This window comes from Notolepis coatsorum (assembly GCF_963971535.1).
Source record: "Notolepis coatsorum genome assembly, chromosome: 12".
Lineage (NCBI taxonomy): Eukaryota > Metazoa > Chordata > Actinopteri > Aulopiformes > Paralepididae > Notolepis > Notolepis coatsorum.
The window spans coordinates 38,106,733-38,129,085 of NC_140176.1; the positions used below are offsets into that span (position 1 = coordinate 38,106,733).

At 42.3% G+C, this 22,353-nt stretch overlaps 2 protein-coding genes across 2 annotated transcripts in view; both read left to right on the forward strand.

Annotated features, from left to right (window-relative positions):
• armc3 (armadillo repeat containing 3) overlaps window positions 1-6,247 on the forward strand; it is a gene marked incomplete at both ends in the record, with an annotated part of 51,894 nt that extends 45,647 nt beyond the window's left edge. Inside the window, 3 exons of the mRNA XM_084325807.1 lie at window positions 2,148-2,348; window positions 4,401-4,563; window positions 6,014-6,247. Coding sequence (XP_084181933.1) covers window positions 2,148-2,348; window positions 4,401-4,563; window positions 6,014-6,247 — 598 coding nt within the window. The remainder of the gene's footprint in view (window positions 1-2,147; window positions 2,349-4,400; window positions 4,564-6,013) is intronic.
• A 2,751-nt stretch (window positions 6,248-8,998) lies between these two features.
• msrb2 (methionine sulfoxide reductase B2) lies at window positions 8,999-22,166 on the forward strand (the record flags this gene model as incomplete). Its single annotated transcript, XM_084325808.1, has 5 exons — window positions 8,999-9,113; window positions 9,723-9,820; window positions 17,767-17,843; window positions 20,126-20,273; window positions 22,038-22,166. 5 exons carry the CDS (start codon window positions 8,999-9,001, stop codon window positions 22,164-22,166), a joined length of 567 nt encoding a protein of 188 aa, XP_084181934.1.
• Between the last annotated feature and the right edge of the window lie 187 nt (window positions 22,167-22,353).

Sequence of the window (22,353 nt, forward strand, 5' to 3'; positions counted from 1 at the left end):
CCTGACTGTGATGGTTTCAGCTGTCCTGACTGTGATGGTTTCAGCTGTCCTGACTGTGATGGTTTCAGCTGTCCTGACTGTGGTGGTTTCAGCTGTCCTGACTGTGATGGTTACAGCTGTCCTGACTGTGATAGTTTCAGCTGTCCTGACTGATAGTTTCAGCTGTCCTGACTGTGATAGTTTCAGCTGTCCTGACTGTGATGGTTTTCAGCTGTCCTGACTGTGATAGTTTCAGCTGTCCTGACTGTGATGGTTTCAGCTGACTGTGATAGTTTCAGCTGTCCTGACTGTGATGGTTTCAGCTGACTGTGATAGTTTCTTATCTCCTGACTGTGATAGTTTCAGCTGTCCTGACTGATATTTTCAGCTGTCCTGACTGTGATGGTTTCAGCTGTCCTGACTGTGATGGTTTCAGCTGTCCTGACTGTGATGGTTTCAGCTGTCCTGACTGTGATGGTTTCAGCTGACTGTGATAGTTTCAGCTGTCCTGACTGTGATGGTTTCAGCTGTCCTGACTGATAGTTTCAGCTGTCCTGACTGTGATGGTTTCAGCTGTCCTGACTGTGATAGTTTCAGCTGTCCTGACTGTGATGGTTTCAGCTGACTGTGATAGTTTCAGCTGTCCTGACTGTGATAGTTTCAGCTGTCCTGACTGTGATAGTTTCAGCTGTCCTGACTGTGATAGTTTCAGCTGTCCTGACTGTGATGGTTTTAGTTGTCCTGACTGTGATAGTTTCAGCTGACTGTGATAGTTTCAGCTGTCCTGACTGTGATAGTTTCAGCTGTCCTGACTGTGATAGTTTCAGCTGTCCTGACTGTGATAGTTTCAGCTGTCCTCACTGTGATGGTTTCAGCTGTCCTGACTGTGATGGTTTCAGCTGTTCTGACTGTGATGGTTTCAGCTGTCCTGACTGTGATGGTTTCAGCTGTCCTGACTGTGATGGTTTCAGCTGTTCTGACTGTGATGGTTTCAGCTGTCCTGACTGTGATGGTTTCAGCTGTCCTGACTGTGGTGGTTTCAGCTGTCCTGACTGTGATGGTTTCAGCTGTCCTGACTGTGATGGTTTCAGCTGTCCTGACTGTGATGGTTTCAGCTGTCCTGACTGTGATGGTTTCAGCTGTCCTGACTGTGGTGGTTTCAGCTGTCCTGACTGTGATGGTTTCAGCTGACTGTGGTGGTTTCAGCTGTCCTGACTGTGATGGTTTCAGCTGACTGTGGTGGTTTCAGCTGACTGGTGGTTTCAGCTGACTGGGATGGTTTCAGCTGTCCTGACTGTGATGGTTTCAGCTGACTGGGATGGTTTCAGCTGTCCTGACTGTGATGGTTTCAGCTGACTGTGATAGTTTCAGCTGTCCTGACTGTGATGGTTACAGCTGTCCTGACTGTGATGGTTACAGCTGTCCTGACTGTGATAGTTTCAGCTGTCCTGACTGATAGTTTCAGCTGTCCTGACTGTGATAGCTTCAGCTGTCCTGACTGTGATAGTTTCAGCTGTCCTGACTGTGATGGTTTCAGCTGTCCTGACTGTGATAGTTTCAGCTGTCCTGACTGTGATGGTTTCAGCTGACTGTGATAGTTTCAGCTGTCCTGACTGTGATAGTTTCAGCTGTCCTGACTGTGATAGTTTCAGCTGTCCTGACTGTGATAGTTTCAGCTGTTCTGACTGTGATGGTTTCAGCTGACTGTGATAGTTTCAGCTGTCCTGACTGTGATAGTTTCAGCTGTCCTGACTGGGATAGTTTCAGCTGTCCTGACTGTGATAGTTTCAGCTGTCCTGACTGTGATGGTTTCAGTTGTCCTCACTGTGATGGTTTCAGTTGTCCTGGCTGTGATGGTTTCAGCTGCCCTGACTGTGATGGTTTCAGTTGTCCTGACTGTGATGGTTACAGCTGTCCTGACTGTGGTAATTTCAGCTGTCCTGACTGTGGTGATTTCAGCTGTCCTGACTGTGATGGGAAGTTCGTTCCACCATTGTGGAGCGAGGACTGAGAATAGCCTGCTTCTCTTTGATGACCTCTTTAATTCTAGAGAATAAACGTCTCTGTTTTTGTTTCAGTGACAGGGTTGCCCATTCGTTTACGTTATATTCCGGAGCAGGCCTTTAAGTACATCAGTGACACCGCCGTTGTTCTCCCCCGCTGTGTAGTAAATCAGCGAAGATCAGAGGGCGGAAGGAGGATGACAAGAGTAACGATGAAGATGAAAGTATGGCCCAGCAGGAGCCTGCTAGAGAGGAGCCACAGACCCTGAAGCTCCACGACGCCTCCTTCCAAGCTCTGGTCACCGAGGCCACCAGGTCCATCCTCCCCCTCAGCGACGAGAGCCAGGAGTACACCGCCCTGGCCAGGTGACTTAATTTAATTTAATTTCAAACCTTTATTTATATTCCAATAGCAATGGAGGCTTCCCTCATTTACAGTCAAGTGTTACCTTTTCCTGTAATGTTCTGAACCGTAGTAGAGTACAGGGGAGCGTTCTCCTAACACTCCAGGGCCGAAGTGCCGGTCACGTAACATACTTTTGTTAATTAGCCGGACTTTGGGGTTATTCAAACAGTAAACCAGGAGACTGTTCTCTCAAGGACTGGGCATTTATTTTGGTTTGCAGGGTTGACAACAGCTCTCTATTCTTTTTATTTTTATTTTAAGATGATTTTTTTGGCATTTTATTGCTTTATTGGACAGACCCGGCAGAGAAGAAGGATGGGAGAATATATGGGGAGGAGACATTTGGCAAAGGTCGCCGGGTCCGGGAGTTTACCCTGTTCAGAGCAAACTCTGAGGACCTTAACACTTTGATTGCCAGCAGGGGGTGCCCTAGATACCCTGTTTGAGTGCCAACGCTCTATTCAATGACAGAGCGATCACATTTGTGAACGCATTAACTATATCTTAAATTATGTCTATGTGTCTAATACGACCGTTACTTATCAATGACTTGTTTGCAGTCAACATTGTCGAAGCGGATTGTTTTTTAATCGGTTAATTTCCGTTTTATACCATTTTGAAAAACGCTCGTTTTTTTAAACTTTCAGAAAAAAAAATAAAGATTCCACATGAATCGCCCTTTACTGGAATACACAAAACACATTGTCATTTTTCGGCCTATTTATGAATCGTTTTCAAATAAACGCTAGATTATCGATAGTATATGTGTACTTATGCACGCTATAGAAGCGGGCTGAAAAATCGATTATCTTATTTCCTGATCGCACACACACACACATACACACGGCACACGCTGATATATAGGTGAAAATAGCTCTGATTATCCCAAGACTGGTAAAATAGATTCCTTACCTCAGATCAGATGTTCTCCAAAAAGATTATTCCAATTCCTGATCGCCATTCCAAATATCGATCGCGTTTATTGATCCAACGCTGTGTGGTCGAAACACATTCTCCGCTGTTCTGATGGACCACAAAGACGCAATCGGCTCGGATTACATGCCTGACAAGTAAAATGTGGATTCCGGACTTTCTTTTCTCCATCCGTTTTCATTCAGTCCAATCCAAAGGTTGCAATACCATCCGGAGAGACGATAGGGGGCGGTATTTTCCCAATTCGAGCTAAGAGAGAGTCCCAGTGGTAACGTGAGGCTAGATTGATGAAATATGAATGGAAATAGCTAATAAAAAAAGATAACGATTAAAAAATGACATTCCTCGTTTTTGGCACTCAGCGGTCGGCATGAAATAACGACATATGTCGTGGCTGGCACTCAAAGTGTTAAGGACCAGCCAGTCACTAGAACGGGTTCCATAGGTTCCAAAATTCCATTCCAGTAACGATGTAGTATAAGCTTACCAATACAAATGAATAAATACCAGTGTTTGTTGCACCTCTCTTGGATTTGAAAAAGTCTGATACAGTCTCTCCCTGAGTAGAAACGCTATCCACCAGCAAATTCAGGAGTGTGATTATTTTTTTCTTTATTCATTTGAATGGTTGGCCACATGTGCTAATGCAATGTCACAATGTCACGCAACTGACCTGTCTCAAGCCCTGCCCTCTTTTAATGAGGTGTGAACAGAGATCGTACTAGAGGAAAACCTCCACAGAAGCAAACAAAGTTGTGATTAGACGATCGTGAAAAGAGAGCAGGGTTTGAGATAAGTCAAGATGTTTGAGACATGACATTCAGTTGGACACACACTACAGGATTTTGATAAAGATAACGCAGTAAAAACCCTTTGTTTGAATTCCCCCCCCAAAGGCTTTCCACTGTGCAGTGTGCACCAGTCTTCAGGATTTGTCTGGGATCTCTTTGGATCTTGATACTTATACAGTGAAATGTATCTTGTAGTCTCTGTCCATCGTATAAAAACAGTCTCCTGGCCTCGTCATTCGTTATGCCCATTGCCACTCTTGTATGGATTTGTCTGTGATTGGTTGTCAGGCTGGTGTGTGATGCCATGGGCGGGGCGCTGAAGAAGGAGGAGCTACACAAGTTCCATTGGGAGCTCCACCTCAGCCAGCTCAAATATGAGGCGTGTTCCAATGTCATCCCCATAGGTAGGATCGGCATGGGAACCTACTGCCACAGGGCCCTGCTCTTTAAGGTACAGTAACCTAGCTACCGTCCCCTCCTCTCTATCTATCCTCTCTATCTATCCTCTCTATCTATCCTCTCTATCCTCCCTCTCTATCCTCTCTCTCTCTCTCTCTCTCTCTCTCTCTCTCTCTCTCTCTCTCTCTCTCTCTGCCTATGTCCCCTCCTATCATCCCATCTACCCTTTTTATTATTTCAAGGCATTTCTGCTTCATACAAAAAAAAATACATAGTAGGGAAATTTAGGAAAAACGAGGAGAGAGCAGGGATCACATGCTACAAGGCTCCATGGAAGGGACCAGAACCCATAGCCCACTGAACCACCGAAGATTCCATCCTATCTGTCTCCACAGCCCTCTTGCTTAAAATATGTAAATAAAGTTGACGTATTTAAAAATATATATATATTCTTTTAACATTCAACGTTTTCCGAAAACATCTGAGTTCACTTGCATAACTAAACTAACTATGACCTTAAAGGAAAACTCCAACATTTTGGGAAATTAGCTTATTTGCCATCTACCCTGGAGTTAGACAAGAAGATACATACCTTTTTCTTCTCTGTGCATGCAGTAGGAGTAGGAAGATGTTGGGAACTAGGCTAATGGAGGAACCTACTTCCAGTGACTGACGCTAAGCTAGGCTAACGGTGTGCGTCTTCCTACTCCCACTGCATGCACAGAGAAGAAAAAAGGTATGTCTCTTCTTGTCTAACTCCAGGGTAGATGGCAAATAAGCTAATTTCCCAAAATGTTGGAGTTTTCCTTTAAACCTAACCTTAACCATAACCCTATTGATTGATTGAAAACTTTATTAACAGATTGCAGAATGGGTACAATACACTTTTATTTTAACCATAACTGTTAAATGTTAAAACAAATAATCATAGTATTGCTGTATTTGTATCAGGGTGGGTGAGTGTCTTAGTCTAGTGGTCAGAGCACTCCCTTGTGACCATAATCATTGTTAGTTTACGAAATCTAAATATATAACATTACATTATGTACCTTTTTTCCTGTGGCCAATTAGTACTTTATTTACTTTTTTAGACCGAGTTGGTCTCCATCACTCATCTTTGTACTCTTTCATGTAATGATGACCTTTTTATTCCGTCTTCCTCTCTTCTCTCTCCATCTGTCCCTGTCTTCCCTACTGTGTCCATTTCATTCCTCTCAACTATCTTTACCTAGTTTACATGTGAAAAAGGTAGATAAACACACACACACATCCACACAATCCTTCAGCTAGCCGCCTGAGTCACATACAAAACAAAACAAAAGTCCCCACACTGCTAGGCTCTCGTTGTTCGGTGAATCTATCCCAGCACCAAAGGTGACACTCTGAACGTGAACCGCGTTTGAAACGTCCGTTAATAAAGCCACTGCCACGGGAACAGCGGATACAAGAGCCTGTATTCATACCCTGACCTTGTGTGCTTTATCTCCTACACGCCCGTGCAGTGTCTGGCTGACCGCATAGGTGTGAGCTGCACCCTGGAGAGAGGCGAGTACAACCGGGCCTGGAACGTGGTGCTGCTCTCCAGAGCCTCGGCCTCCGCCTACGGCCTCCTCCCCCGGACGAGTGCCTACACTGCCTACGTAGTGGACCTCATGCACCAGCCCGGCATCCTCCTGGAGGCCACTAGCCTTGCTGCGAAACAGTACCAGTCAGGGATGGGTACCGTTCACATTTGAACCGATACCGGTACCCAACGGTACCTTTTTTCGGTACTTTAGTCTCTAAAAATGTAATCTACCTACCTCAGTTGTGGAGAAAAAAATTCCAAACAATTTTATCTGAATGTAAAAACATGAGAAAAATAAACAGTAAACAATATAATTAACTCTGAATATAAAAATAAACAGTGTAAACAATGGTCTGTATGCCCTATCAGTTATATTCTATATTACAATAAATAATTAGAATCTGAGGTATAGAGTAAAGCTGCTCAATGGACAATGGATTGGGAAATATGTTACATGTGCACTGATGTGCTGTGTATATATGTATGTCATGGGGAATGTTCTGTGTATATTAGGGATGTCCGATATTATCGGCCGATATCGGCATTAAAATGTGATATCGGAAAATATCTATCGGTTTTCCAAAAAAAAATACATTTCTATAACCTTTATTTACCCAGGCAAGCAAGTAAGAACAAATTCTGATTTTATTTATTGTCAAAAGTATGCATAATGTTGTGTTAATTCCACAACAACCCTGCATATATCGGTATCGGTTGATATCGGTATCGGAAATTAAGAGTTGGACAATATCGGTATATCGGTATCGGTAAAAAAGCCAATATCGAGCATCCCTAGTGTATATGTATGTCATGGGGAATGTTCTGTGTATATGTATGTCATGGGGAATGTTCTGTGTATATGTATGTCATGGGGAATGTTCTGTGTATATGTATGTCATGGGGAATGTTCTGTGTATATGTATGTCATGGGGAATGTTCTGTGTATATGTCATGGGGAATGTTCTGTGTATATGTATGTCATGGGGAATGTTCTGTGTATATGTATGTCATGGGGAATGTTCTGTGTATATGTATGTCATGGGGAATGTTCTGTGTATATGTATGTCATGGGGAATGTTCTGTGTATATGTATGTCATGGGGAATGTTCTGTGTATATGTATGTCATGGGGAATGTTCTGTGTATATGTATGTCATGGGGAATGTTCTGTGTATATGTATGTCATGGGGAATGTTCTGTGTATATGTATGTCATGGGGAATGTTCTGTGTATATGTATGTCATGGGGAATGTTCTGTGTAGAGAGACTCAGAAGGAGCTTCTATCCCGGATACTCAATGACTATGTAACATCAACCCATCCCACGCATTGCACACACATCCACATGCACACACTCACTTTAAACAAATACTCACCTTAACACTCACTTTAGAACTACATCATATTTTTATTAAAGAGATTTGCACGACATCCATACCTCATTGTCTGCATTTTGTACTTCATTGTCTGCATTTTTACTTCATTGTACTTAGGTTGTACTTTAGTTTGTATATGGTATAGTGTTGGGACTTATTCCTCTTTTACTTACTTTACTTTACTGTATGAAGCACATTCTCAGGGGCTCATACAGAACCAAGCATTTCACTGTAATGTACATGTACTTTATACGTGACAAATAAAAGTAAACTTGAACTTGTATGTCATGGCCACAGCATTGCCCTATAGTTGCCCCAGTCAAAGTGAACCCCTCCCAACAATGATATCATCATCAATCGGATGTTTTGCTGTGGACATGCCATATACCAACTCGGTAGACAATGACATCGGCCAGATGTAATGTAGTTCTCTCACAGTTGTGATTTGACCTTTGTCTCCTGGCTCTAGTGTGTTGAAACTCCACAGACAAGGCCAGGCTGTGTGTTCTGGCCTCACTGAGTCAGTCTCTGCAAGTCAGAGCTGGTTGCATCTTATCTGCCTGCTGGCAGCCTCGACTCTCAGTTCACAAAGCGATATTTTCCACAGTTAATGATATGTTCAAATAATAGCTCTACACTCCGACAGCCATCACTGATAGAGTATTTGGTCAGTAACATGGGCCTCTCAGTCCCTCCACTCTGCAGTAAACAGAATTTATTTTTAAATAAGTAAAAACATTTAGGGTTCTCTCTCCTGATTGGATAAAGTGGGAACGGGATACCAGAACATTTATTTTGTGTTTACTGCAGAGCCGAGGGACACTCTATATCAGTGATGACTGTTTGAATGTAGAGCTATTCAACACAAAAGAAATACCGCTTACAGCACCTTTAAATTTGTCTCTCTTTCCTTCTCTTTGATTGATTGATTGATTGAAAATTGTATTAACAGATTGCAGAATGGGTACAATACAGTACAGCTCAATACACACAATTGGTAAGCGGATGCAGACCAGAGAAAGACTTTCGTCTTGTTTACATCAGCCCCCCCCCTCTCTCTCTCTCTCATATATATATATATATAATATATATTTCATTTATTTCCTAATTCGACAAGAGCATCCTGCTAATAATAGGCAATATAGCCTCGCCTTCTGTCTCGTCCTTGCCGTATGGCCTAATTGCCGTTACTGTGAGTTTATCCAGCAATAAACCAGGGAGGCGCGCCAGGGGCCCAGGGCTATCAGCCTCTTCAACTTTTACCTATTTAATTGGACATCTTATTGTTGACGTGGTCGACTCGAGTGAACTGTATACTGTAGTCTGTACATCATTATCTACAACACAACACAAGTTACACCAGACGGGCGGCAGGTTGAGTGACAGTCCTGGCTGCAGGGGAACCAGCGCAAACTCGCGGAGGCGTAGAGACACTGGCTGGTGTGTGTGGAGTCGACGTCCAGTGTATAACACTGCGGTCAAGTGAGCCGATAACTCCGTGAGCTGCAGACTTTATACTGAGCTCTTCTGCACTTGACTTTCCGGCATGTCTCGATTCATCGCCCGACTCGCCTTCGTCGTTTCCCAGAGAGCGACGGTCAAGTCCGCGGTGCTACCCAAGAGAATACCAGCCTTCATCCGCCCCGTCTCCACAAGTCGAGGTACCGGACAACCCATCCCATTACATTTTAATTTCTGTCGCTGCACGCATGACCTGATGAGCTGCGTGCTCGCGTCTCTGCTGCAAGTCCCTGTCATTTAGGATATTATTGTAATTCCATTGCAGGAAACCTATTCTGTAGTATTTTTTATTTTGTTATTTTCCAGCAACTGGAGTGCACAATGAATTAGAATCAGTTAGGCAATCCTTTTTTATTACGTGCGTAATAGAAAGACCAATCCAATACCCAAAATCCGTGTAATCTTTGATCTTCTCCCAAACCGTCCTGCAAGGCCTAATCTTTCTTAGGGGCTTTAACACTCCGGAATCAAATTATGTTGCTTGAAAGAGCTTATGTACGTGACTGTTCAAACTGTTCAAATACTATCCTGTAGTATTTGATGTATATGATGAATTGAAAATGGGGGACCCTGATGGAAACAAGACGAAAGTCTTTCTCAGGTCTGCATCCTCTTAACAATTGTATGTATTGAGCTGTACTGTACTGTACCCATTCTGCAATCTGTTAATAAACTTTTCAATCAATCAATCAATCAATAGTGTGTGTGTATGTTCTACTTGAAGATGGTCCGTTTTTTTCTCTATACAGCCTTGCCGTCTTTAACTCGTTATGATGAGACCACAGACTGGCATAAGAAACTGACTCCTGAACAGTATGTTGTTGCCAGAGAGAAGGGGACAGAGGAGGTAAGTCTCTCTCTCTCTCTCTCTCTCTCTCTCTCTCTCTCTCTCTCTCTCTCTCTCTCTCTCTCTCTCTCTCTCTCTCTCTCTCTCTCTCTCTCTCTCTCTCTCTCTCTCTCTCTCTCTCTCAATCCAATTAAATTAAATTCAAAGGGGCTTTATTGACATGGGACATGGGTTTTTCAAGTGTATTTAAAGGTACAGTATATGTGGTCTGTTTGTGTGTTCTATGTACAGAGATCACTACAGTACAGAATACTTGTATGATTGACAGCCTTTATGGTGGTGTATTGCATTGGATGTCCTTTTCTTGTCACAACAGCTCACAAATCTTGCTGCTGTGTTTGCACATTGTGTACTTTTATCCAGTAGGTATGGGAGTTTTCCATTATTTGTCACGTTTTCAAACTCTCTTGGGTGTTTGCAATTTGTGGGACGTATACTGTATGTCTCTGATGTCTTGGTATAGTGGGCAGGTTGTTATGAAGTATAGCTCGGTTTCCACCTCGTCTTGTGTGCAGTGGGTGCACAGTCTGTCTTCTTTTGGGAGCCAGGTCTGCCTATGGCGGCCTTTCTCACAGTGTGCTCACTGTGTCTGTGTACCTATAAGGATCTCCTTAGTTTTGGATCAGTCACAGTGCTCAGGTGTCTGCCACTATGTATTCTCTGTTTAGGGCAAAATAGCATTCCAATTTGTTCTGGTTTTGGGTTGATGTGTCAGATTATATATAATTTGGTTAATGTGATTTATATCTAGCTCTGCTGTTTGTGAGTCCCAGAACCATCTGTCTGAGTGGGCATCTCTCTAGGGTCTCTCTGTAGGTGAGGGTGTTGTTATAGAGCATGTCTGGGTCACTTTCTTTTTGGTGGTTATAAAATTTAAATGCTCTCTTTTGTATTTTGATGATTAGTGGGTATCTTCGTTCTGCTCTGCATGCACTATTTGGTGTTTTCCGTTGAATGCGGAGAATGGATTTGCATGCAGTCTCAATTTGGTGTTTGTCCCATTTTGCTGAATCTTGGCGATCTCATTTCTAAATTAAGATGATAAAAAAAAAGTACAAAGAAATTAAAAATAATAATAAATATATATATATTTTTTTTACTTTTTACTTAACTTTTTTAAATGATGACGAAAAATATGAATCGTGTGAGAGAATCGTGATCTCAATTCTTAGAGAGAAAAATCGTGATTCACATTTTAGCAAGAATCGTGCAGCCCTAGTAAAAAGCCCTTCTTGCTTTATCTCTCAGGTCAATCACAGCTTGGTTGAAGTTCCCTGTGGCACTGATGTTTAGGCCGAGGTATAGTTTTTGTGTGCTATCGGGCAATCGTATCTAGGAGGAATTGTGTTCGCGGTGCTGGAGACCGGGGGGGCGAATTCACAAAGAATGGATTGCGCCCGCTAATAGCACCCTTAACTGCGTGTTTAGTCTTTGCAACCTATTCACTAAAGATATTGTGTGGATGATATACTAGCGCAAACACGCCCATACGTGTGCAATTTGCTCCTGATATCTGACAGCACTGTTGGCTCACGGCGTGCAATCTGTTCCGGATATCTGACAGCGCAGTTGGCTCGTGGAGCATCTGAGTGGCTCCTGATACCATGCGACAGTATGCATGTCCTAGGACAACAGAAGCTTCAATTCTCTGATCGCAAATTGGAAGTCCTGACAATCAATACTGTAATAGAGACATGACCATGATCACATTTTTATGCACCTGAGTCTCCTGAACACATAGAGATAAACCCAGAGTCGATGGGACCTTCCTACGATGAGCTATATGGTAATTTTTGTGCACCTACCCCCTACAGGTGAATGCCTCATTGTTGCGGAGGTATGAAATACCATATAGCTCAGCGTAGGAAGGTTTTTCTCCGGTTTATCTCTACGTGTTCAGGAGACTCAGGTGCACAAAAACGTGATCATGGTCATATCAAAACACCATCTAGGGATGTATAGGAATAGAAACATCACATCTAGAATGTGCCCACCCAGATGGTACCAAATCGTTTTTCATGTCATCCCAAAATAAATTATTTTGAGCAGACCTGTCCATCTTTCGGCCGAAGTTATGCACTGTGAAAGGACAGTGAAAATATTTTTAGAGTGAGAAATTAAGTTGTGTTTAATGTTTCCTGTTAAGCTGTAGGAATATTTCGCCTAAAGGTACATGCCTAAGTAAATGGAAGATTGCTCTACTTCTGCAAGGTCAATTTGCATGTTCTTGGTATCTAGGAACATCTAGGGACCTGGGGGTATTTCCAGTGTCAGAAATATTGTGTCTGTTACTAGGCTGAGTAAATTGTAATGAAGAAAAGGAGAATATAAATTATGATTTTTTTTTTTTGTATTTTTTTTTTGTATTATTTTTTAAACAAACACATAAACAAACATGACAACACACGATAAGATATACAAGCATTAGTTGTCAGTGCACATCCAATGAAATCACATTTTAGTTAATTGTCTTATATAGGATATACCCCTACCTGTTATCTAAAAACCTACACACATATGCTCCAGCTCGAACCCCCCCTCCCGGACCCCACCTTGGATAGTACCTCCATTATCCCTCGCACCTAACCAGACACTACCATTATAAGCTAGCTTTTATTCTCTCCACCACTTCTAACCACATTGACATTTTGGATTCAGTGAGACCCAGAATTCTTGCTGTAGATATTTCTTGATAAATCACATCGAGATATGTAAGAAACCAAACTTTCCGGCACATTTTTTCCGGTTGAAACCAGCGTGATGCGATCAGCTTTTTAGCTACTGTGATACCCGATAAAACCAATCTCTTTAGCTGTGGATTTACTGCAAACTCAAAAACATCATTCAATAGTAATACCGAGGGGTGTACAGGTATATTCCAAGATACGAGTTTTGATAATTGTTGGGTCACATCTTTCCAGAATGTCTTAACTGGTGGGCAGTCCCAATACATGTGCATAAATGTCCCTTCGTCCCCATTTGTACATTGGGAGCATTTGGAGTCTTGATTTATTATATATATGGTGAATAATACCATGTTAAATCTGCGGGGTACGAGAAAATGCTCACTGAGCTCATTCACCACCTTATTGAGATCATGTGTACAAAAAATCTAAGCAAATGAATAAAGGGAAGATGATTAAACAAGGATTTGTAGATACAGTAATTAATGATAATCGATTTTAATTATAAATTCATATATGACCTTGAACTTGACCTTGGCCTTATTATGGCCAAATCATACATCTATGGATAGGGAACATGCTCCTCTTTCCAATGGCAGGGTTGAATCTGGATTTAGTAATTTCCTTGCGGTTTTACGATAATTAGCATTTTCTGTTAAATTCGTATTTCCGATCAATCGTATAAAACATCGGTAAAAATTAAAATATACACTTTGACTACTGTTTTTGATAGGGTTATGGTCTTTACTCTTGGCTACAAAAAAAAATATTTAAAAACATTAACCTCTTAACACATTAACTGCCACAGAGTTTGCCCGTCTCATACCACTCTCTGCCACCACTCTAAGCCTATGGAGATGTTCACCTTTGCAGGGCTATAACTTTTTAAATTGTATTGCTAAATTGACATTACTATGGCCCATTCAACATCGATTATCTATCGTTCAGGATGTAGGAACGTTATACTTTTTCATTCATAGATTCATACAAAAATACCTCTAGAATATAAATATGTTTTTATCGTTTTCTGCAGTAATTCCTAGAATGTGAGTTATAGGCATACACACATATATAGATTATCAACTGCCGTTTGTTGCCGATACATGCTATATTAAAAATTTCAACTGTACATGATCCTAAACGTTATGACTCATCATGCGCGGATGAACGGGGGGGGGGGGGTCGTTTATAATTCCGTGATCGTCAGTAAATGCTTTATGTAGTATGGGTGATATATTGATCAGAGCAGTTTGCATTAATAATAATAAACAAACACGCTGAAAGTAACGTTACTGTCCTCTTACCGTTCGCCGATGAGACTGGAGGAAAAAGATCCCACTTATTTGACGGCGATCTACTAGATCCATTTCCGGTTTGTATAATAATAATAAACACCCAAATCATATCGATTATTGAGTTATGGCAGCGATCCATATACACAGATGTGTGTCTAGAGTCCCGCAACAATATGTGAGTGCCGGACGCATTTCCCAGATGCACGGAGATCACCAGAGATCCATTTCCGGTTGTAACTCGCCCGATCATCCACCAGGCGGCAGTATTGAAGCGTTGCAGAGTTGTGCAGGCTCCCACTGTATCAGCCGAGGCTGGGTGAGGGAATTATGAATACCATGGCTAAAAAATGAAATATGATCTCAATAACGTCGTACGCTGTGGATTGGCAGAATTCGCATGACCTTGAAACCCGTCGTACAACATTATTGGCGCCCAATGTGTTAACATCCAAGGGCCCACATGTGGATGATTCTTTGCCGACCTCTAGTGGCTCGGGTGTGCATTTCTTTTAATACAATATATAGATAGAATTAAAGCCCTATTTGTTGCCTGTCGATTGCCCTTTCAGGTGACAAAATCTGTTCAGCGGTTCTCGAGTTACATGCCGATAATGAGGCGTGCCCCAAAGTACGCAAAAGTACACATTACCACCCCCGACTCCTGGGGCTCTAGCTCCGTCAATCATTTGGCGATATCGAAAATCTTTGCACAGGGTTGTAGCCAATGAGTGTGGCTTTCCAATGATTCCCCATGATATGATAATTGGGGATCTAATACGGTCTCTATTGATCGATTTATGATAAAGAAAAGCAGGGTCCCCCTATAGGGGGACCTTAAGGCTTAACAGGTTAAGAGAATAGAACCTGCATTCTCATATACTCCAGAATAAACCTTTCGAAACACGGTCTATTCCTCATGGACCTGAAGACGTAAATAACATCACTTTAACTGTGCGTGGCAATTAGCGGTGATCTTTGTGAATTGGAGTGTTTTTGCAATGAGGCTAATTTGCATAGAAAGGGGCACATTTCCCGCCTATATTACCTCATTTAAATACCCGCAAATAGCACCGACGCACAGAGACGCAATGCTGATGGCAACACAGTTAGCAAGGTATTTCACCTTTTGCACGTGCTTTGTGAATAGCAAGGTGTGTTTCAGAGCTATTTGCACAGGCATAGCGTCAGAAAAAGCTGCACAATCCCTTTGTGAATTCGCCCCTGGGTCTTTTTTGGAACATCATAACCTTTGTCTTGGTTAGATTCACTGTCAGTGCCCAGGTCTGGGAGACTTTGTGTAGAAGATAATGGTGCTGCTGTAGCCCTTCTTTTGTTGGAGACAGCAGCACCAGATCATCTGCACAGAGTAGGCATTTTACTTCTGTAATGCCTACTCTCTATCTCTCTCTCTCTCTCTCTCTCTCTCTCTCTCTCTCTCTCTCTCTCTCTCTCTCTCTCTCTCTCTCTCTCTCCTCTCTATTTTCTCTTTATTCACACACACACACACACACACACACACACACACACACACACACACACACACACACACACACACACACACACACACACACACACACACACACACGCGCACACACACACACACACACACACACACACACACACACACACACACACACACACACACACACACACACACACACACACACACACACACACTTTAAAGGAAGAAACAGAACTGTATGTTTTTGTATAGTATAGTTAGTATAGCTAGGATAGTTTAGTATACATAGTATAACTGTATATTGTATAGGATATTGTATAGTAGTGTATATAGGACCCATTACCTTTTAATTCGTAAGCTTAGCATTGTATTGTATTTTATCTTAGTACTCTTTTATCATGTCTATTTTATTATCTATTTTATTTTATTCTATTATTATTTGTATTTGTTGCACAATCAAGGCGGGCATGGCCACCTTAATTTCACTATATGTCTTGTGTATGTATGTGACGAATCTTGAATCTTGAATATAGACATGCGCACACGCACGCACGCACACACGCAAGCACGCAAGCACGCAAGCACGCACGCACGCACACACACACACACACACACACACACACACACACACACACACACACACACACACACACACACACACACACACACACACACACACACACACACACACACACACACACACACACACACACACACACACAGGTAGACTTTGACTCCTCACCTAACTGTGAAGATGTATACATTCACGGTATGGGACGGTGCTTTGGACAACAGCAACAACACAATACATAAGCTGTGTGACCTCATAAACCTTTCAACACAGGGCCAGTGAGATTAGAGAGACGGACTTTGTCCGGTGTTTTGTGGACTCAGTTCACAGCAGCCATTTCTGACTTGTAACCATAGATAATTAATAATGAACCATAGATTAATAATTACAATATTCATTATTCTGTATAAACCCCTTCTATGACAAGTCAAAGTGGCTGATGTGAAAAGGGTCTTGAGATTCTGGAGGTTGGAGAATGACTTCCGACTTTGTGGTGTAGACTTTATGTGGTTCAGCTGTGATGTTACATTGTCACGTGACGTCCTGCAGAAACATTGAAAGTTGGCATCTAATCAGTGCAAATGTAACAGTAAAGTACAGTAGCAATATAAATGAGATTAGATTAGATTTAAAATGTATTGTCATTATACAGCAAACGTACAGTACAATGACAATAAGTTTGTCATCCAACCAGAATGCAAATGTAACAGTAAAGTGCAACAGTAATATACAATGTGCAGGTGAACTATAGGTATAACATATATGAATTAGTACTACTGAGTAATAGTGCTACAGTAGTATGTACATAGTTGTAGTATTAATATGACAGTGATACAGGTATAAAGGCACTATGGTAGTAAGTCATACTGGCCAGCAGCGTAACTAAGTGAGGTATGTGCAGGTATGTACAGACAGACAGTATATACAGTATTATTGTACACGCTATCATGCTGAGTTGTATGGGTTATATGTAGGTGTATAAATAGGTATATAGAATAATTATATGCAGTTATATTGGATATAATATATGGATGGACAATTGGATATATACTGTATATACGCGGTAAATATAAATATATAAATGTATATATATATACACGGTATATACAGCACTATTGTACATGCTCTCATACAGAGTTATATGACTATAGTATGAGGTAGGTAGTTATGATTATCATGATTGCTATGATTACAGTGTAGGGCAGCCGTAGACAGTGAAAGCAATAGGTAGGTATACATTGAGTATAGGCATCACTTGTACAAGTAATTCAGCTGAAGTATATATAAATGCATACTACTGAGTAATAATGGTAATCAGATGTATGTACAGTGTCGTCTGCATATAATCCAAGTTTCAAGTTTCTTTATTAGTTGTCATACAGAAGTACAGAATACTTTTATACAAAATGCTTCTTTCTGTTATGCTCCAGAGACTGTGCTAGACAAAAATAGATAAGTATAAAATAAAATAAAATAAAATAAAATAAAATAAGTATAGCAAGTATAAAATAGAAGTCACATACGTAGGCACAAGTGTTCAGTATGTACATATGTACAATGTTCAATGCAGAGTAGAAGTAACTGAGTTACCACACAATATACTATACAATACACTAATATACAATATACTATATAGTGCAAAGCAGAAATCCATGGTATAAGATCAGAATGACATTTGGGTCCATCGTGAAGTCAACCAGCTTTCAGGCATGTTTTGTTTTAGATAGATACCCAAAACACATAACATCATCTACATAGGTCTGCTATTATCGCCGAAGTGCCATTGACTGTGTACAGTGTGTGTGCACGTTGTACATACAGAGAGAGAGAGAGTAGGCATTACAGAAGTCAAATGCCTACTGTTTGCAGATGATCTGGTGCTGCTGTCTCCAACAAAGTAACTTACAGCAGTGTGTGTGTGTGTGTTTCCCCAGCCCTTCAGTGGGCTCTACCTGCACCACAGTGAGGTGGGGATGTACCACTGCATCTGCTGCGACTCTCCACTCTTCAGGTAACGGCTCCAGCTCCTGGACTAGGAGGGAAAGAGAAGGAGAGTAGTTTAATTTAGTTTAGTTTCACTTTATTGTCCACAGTGTGGACATTTGTCTTTGGTCTCACCATTGAACAAACAAATAAAACAACAACAATGACAGCAGACATTAATAATAATTCATTACATTTATATAGCGCTTTTCTAGACACTCAAAGCGCTCCCCACAATGTAAGGTGGAAATTGCCTCCTTCACCACCACTGGTAGCACCCAACCTTGGGCTACGCAGGCTCAATGGCAACCATACACTGGTGCCAGCCACACATCACACTACACAATGGCTGAATGGCTCAGGAGACAGGGATTGATATAAGCCAATTAAGGGGAAGGGATGATTAGGTGGCCTCGATGTCAGAGACCTGATTGGGAACGTTGGGGACCCCCCTACTCTTTGCGATAGGACCCTGGGTTCTTTAATGACCGAGATTCAGTCAGGAGTCGGACCTCAGTTTAGCGTCTCATCCGAAGGACGGCACTCACAGCTATACGGTGTCCCTATCACCGTAACAGGGGCATTGTTACTGATTAGTCCAACGGACAGAGTGCCCCCTGCTGGACAACAACACCACTTTCCGACAACGGCTTTGACCGGGGCTCGAACCGGTGATCTTCCGATCATGAGTCCGGAGCTCTACTCATGTAGCCACGCTGCCGGACATTACCGTACTTTTCGGACTATAAGCCGTGGCTTTTCCCCCCATTTTTCGACCCTGCGGCTTATATAACGGTGCGGCTTATATGTGGACAAAAACCGAAAATCGAAATATTGTTTTTTTTACTGCATTGAAATGTTATTTATCTGTTCCCTTATTTACTTAATACAACTTGTAAATGAGTTAATTCTTGTTATTTGTCCGACAGTATTGTGTCCCAATGGGAGTCATTCTCTGTAGAGGTGGGAGTCATTCTCTGTAGAGGTGGGAGTCATTCTCTGTAGAGGTGGGAACTTAAAGCTCAATATAAGAACGGCCATGCACCACCACCCACAGAATCGAGAAAGAGCAATCAATCTGTCAATCCTTTCCGTGTCCGGGGCGGGTGAGGTTTCCCGTGTTGAGTCAAATTAAGCCGCAGGCTCCACTCCTTACATATGGTAATTAAACATTAAAACACATGCGGCTTATAGTCCAGTGCGGCTTATATATGTACACATCATTCAATTTAGCTGCTGCGGCTTATAGTCAGGTGCGACTTATAGTGCGAAAAGTACGGTACATTGTACATTATACATATACATACATCTGTAATGGAAAAGTGCAGAGAACGTACAGTAGGAATACAATACATCATCAACAAGGAACTGGTCTAACAAGTGCAAGATTAATTTAATGGTCTTAATGGCATTAAGAATGAAGGAGTTTTAAATTATTATTATTATAATTTTTTTTCGGTTTCTGTCAACAGCTCGAACTTCCCATAGAGAGGGGTCACCCACTATCTTCCTAGCTTTCTTCCTAAGCACTTTGTTGTAGATGTAGCTTCGCTGTTTTTGTGGCTTCCCTATGGTTTTAGAGGCCAAATTCACTATCCTCTGCAACCAGTGGTGCAGTCGTAATATGGGCCAAGGCCAAACGCCACGTGCACGCGCGCTCCCGCGCGCACGCGCATACATGTATCTCTCCTCTTTCATGAGTCGGAGCTGGGGACGAGACGGGCGGTCTTTTGTCACATAACACACGCCCAACACGCCACACACACGCACACACACGCGCGCACACACACACACAGTCCGGCCGGCACTTATCACCTAGACTTTGCATAATAATAGGATGCGCTCAATTCTGCCTCAGTGACGAAGCCCAAACGTCGCTTGACCGCCTATGCCCAGCACTGCACCCCTGTCTGCAACTTATTCCTTCCTTTTATGTTCAGATTTCTATACCACATGGCCATGTTAAAGGTTAAGATTGTACAGTGTACAGGTATAGTGAGCTCACAGACGTTTGGGTAAAACTATAGAACTCACCTCTTTGGGTAAAACATGTGTAAACCAGATCGTCAATGACCTTCTGAACTAGGAGGGAGAGAGAAGGAGAGTACAGTGAGCTCACAGACATTTAAACTATACAACTCACGTCTTTGGGTAAAACATGTGTAAACCAGATTGTCAATTACCTTCTCTCCCCCTCCCCTTCCCTCCTAGCCCCTAACACTTCACCTACAGCCTACAAAGATTAGCAACATATTTCCCCCTGACTTTCTATGTCCGTGTGTCTAACTATCTGCCTGTTCCTCTGGGCAGTTCAGAGGCTAAGTATGACTCGGGGACTGGCTGGCCGGCGTTCAAAGAGGCTCATGGGACATGGGGGCGTGACGAGAGCCATACTTCCATCCTCCGTCGCCCTGACAACAGCCTGGGTAGCGCCGGGACAGAGGTCCTCTGCAAAAATGTGAGTTGCATTCTGGGTTATTACGAGGCCAAAGTTCAGTTGACTTGGAGAGGTTGTTTTCAGGGGATGTTGTAGGTCATCTTCAAATACATCCTCGCTGGGGCTCTTTAACGCTTTCGGTTCAGGACGTAAACTGGGTCCAGGGGTGTAAAAAGTACCCAAAAATTATACTTAAGTGAAAATATGGGTATCGTCTCAAAATCTTACTCAAGTAAAAGTCAGAGTATCTGGCTAAAACACACTTGAGTAAAAGTAAAAAGGTTTCTACTTTTAAATGTACTTAAGTACTAAAAAGTAAAAGTAAAAACTTTTTTTCTGACTGTCTATTCTTCTGATAGCAGGTGTTTAATCAAAGATCTCCGCCTTCTAGGACCAATCAGCATAGGTATGGGCGGGTTAATTTTCCATTGATGAGGATTTGATTGGCTAAATAAAGTGCGGCCGCAGGATTAAGTTAATAACGTTAATGTTAGTTTGGCCAGAGAAACAAATATACTAATTAAAATGGTTGGACCTGCAAGATTTGTACTTTGTAGGTCTGCATTTTAAATGTAAGGAGTAAAAAGTATGTTTTTTTTCTCTGAAATGTAATTGAGTAAAAGTACAAGTATACAAACCTAATAATACTCAAGTAAAGTACAAATCCCCCAAAACAATACTTAAGTATTGTAACAAAGTACAATTACTCAAGTACTTTACACCCCTGACTGGGTCCAATGAAAGTCTGCCTTTGTTGTCTTCTGGGGACTCAACAGGAGCAAGGCAACCAGTTTTAAAATGCAGGTATTTTAGTGATGCCTTGTGGAAAATCACATAAATGAATGAATCATTGACAAATGTTTTAACTGCGTACTTCATGCACATTTAAAAAAAAAGTGGACACACCACACGCGATAGCACTGACTAGAAGGATGAAGTGCTTATGCTAGATATGGACAAACTGAACCCTAACGGAATCATTCAGGTTCCTCGGCACCCACATCAGCAATAAACTCAAACGGAACATTAACACCACTGCCATCATCAAGAAGGCCCAGCAGCGCCTGTACTTCCTCAGGCAACTGGAAGTCTGGTACGGTTCCACTGACAAACACACCAAACACAAACTTCAACGCATCACCAAGACAGCCTCCAAAATAATTGGCTGCTCCCTCCCCTCTCTGGACTCCATCTACACCTCACGCACAGTCACCCGCTCTGGTAAAATAGTCAACGACCCCTCCCACCCAGCACACCACACAATCCAGCGCATGCCCTCAGGTCGCTACAGGTACATTTTAACCAGACACACACGCTTCACAAACAGTTTTTTCACCACAGCAGTCCAAACACTAAATGTCCTGGCCCGCCCCCCCCCCCCCCCCTTGCACAGACGGGCAAGCATCCGAACATGAACTGAACATGAACTCAATTGAACTGACACTTATATGTGACTGTCCTGTCCTGTATGTATTTATTGTAGGGAGTGGGAGGGGGGTGTTTGATGTTTGATGTCCCAGTGTTTAATTAACATGCTGTACCGCAAACAATTACCACCAACCATAGTTGTGTGGCATTCAAGTATCTTGTATCTTGATATTTGCTGCTGACCAAGGTGTGTATTCTAATCACTGTTTGTGTGTGTTTGTATGTGTGTGTGTGTGCTTATGTGTGTGTGTGCTTATGTGTGTGTGTGTGTGTGTGTGTATGCATACGCGTGTGTGTGTATGTGCTTATGTGTGTGCGTGCATATATGTGTGCGTGTGAATGATCTGTGTCCTGTAGTGTGACGCCCACATGGGTCATGTGTTTGAGGACGGACCGGACCCGACGGGCCAGCGGTTCTGTATCAACAGCGTGGCTCTCCAGTTCAAACCCAGAGAAAACGAAGTTGACAAGCCCGACGCCGAGTAGAACCGCCAAGAAGCACCCGGACCCATCAGAACCATTCAGTACCGTTCAGAACCGTTCAGAACCATTCAGAACCGTTCAGAACCTTTCAGAACACAGGTCCACTTTCAATTCAACCTCTTCACACTACGGCTGGGGGCGATATGGTTAAAACATATTGTGATATTTTTACAGTATTTGTTTTCTCCCA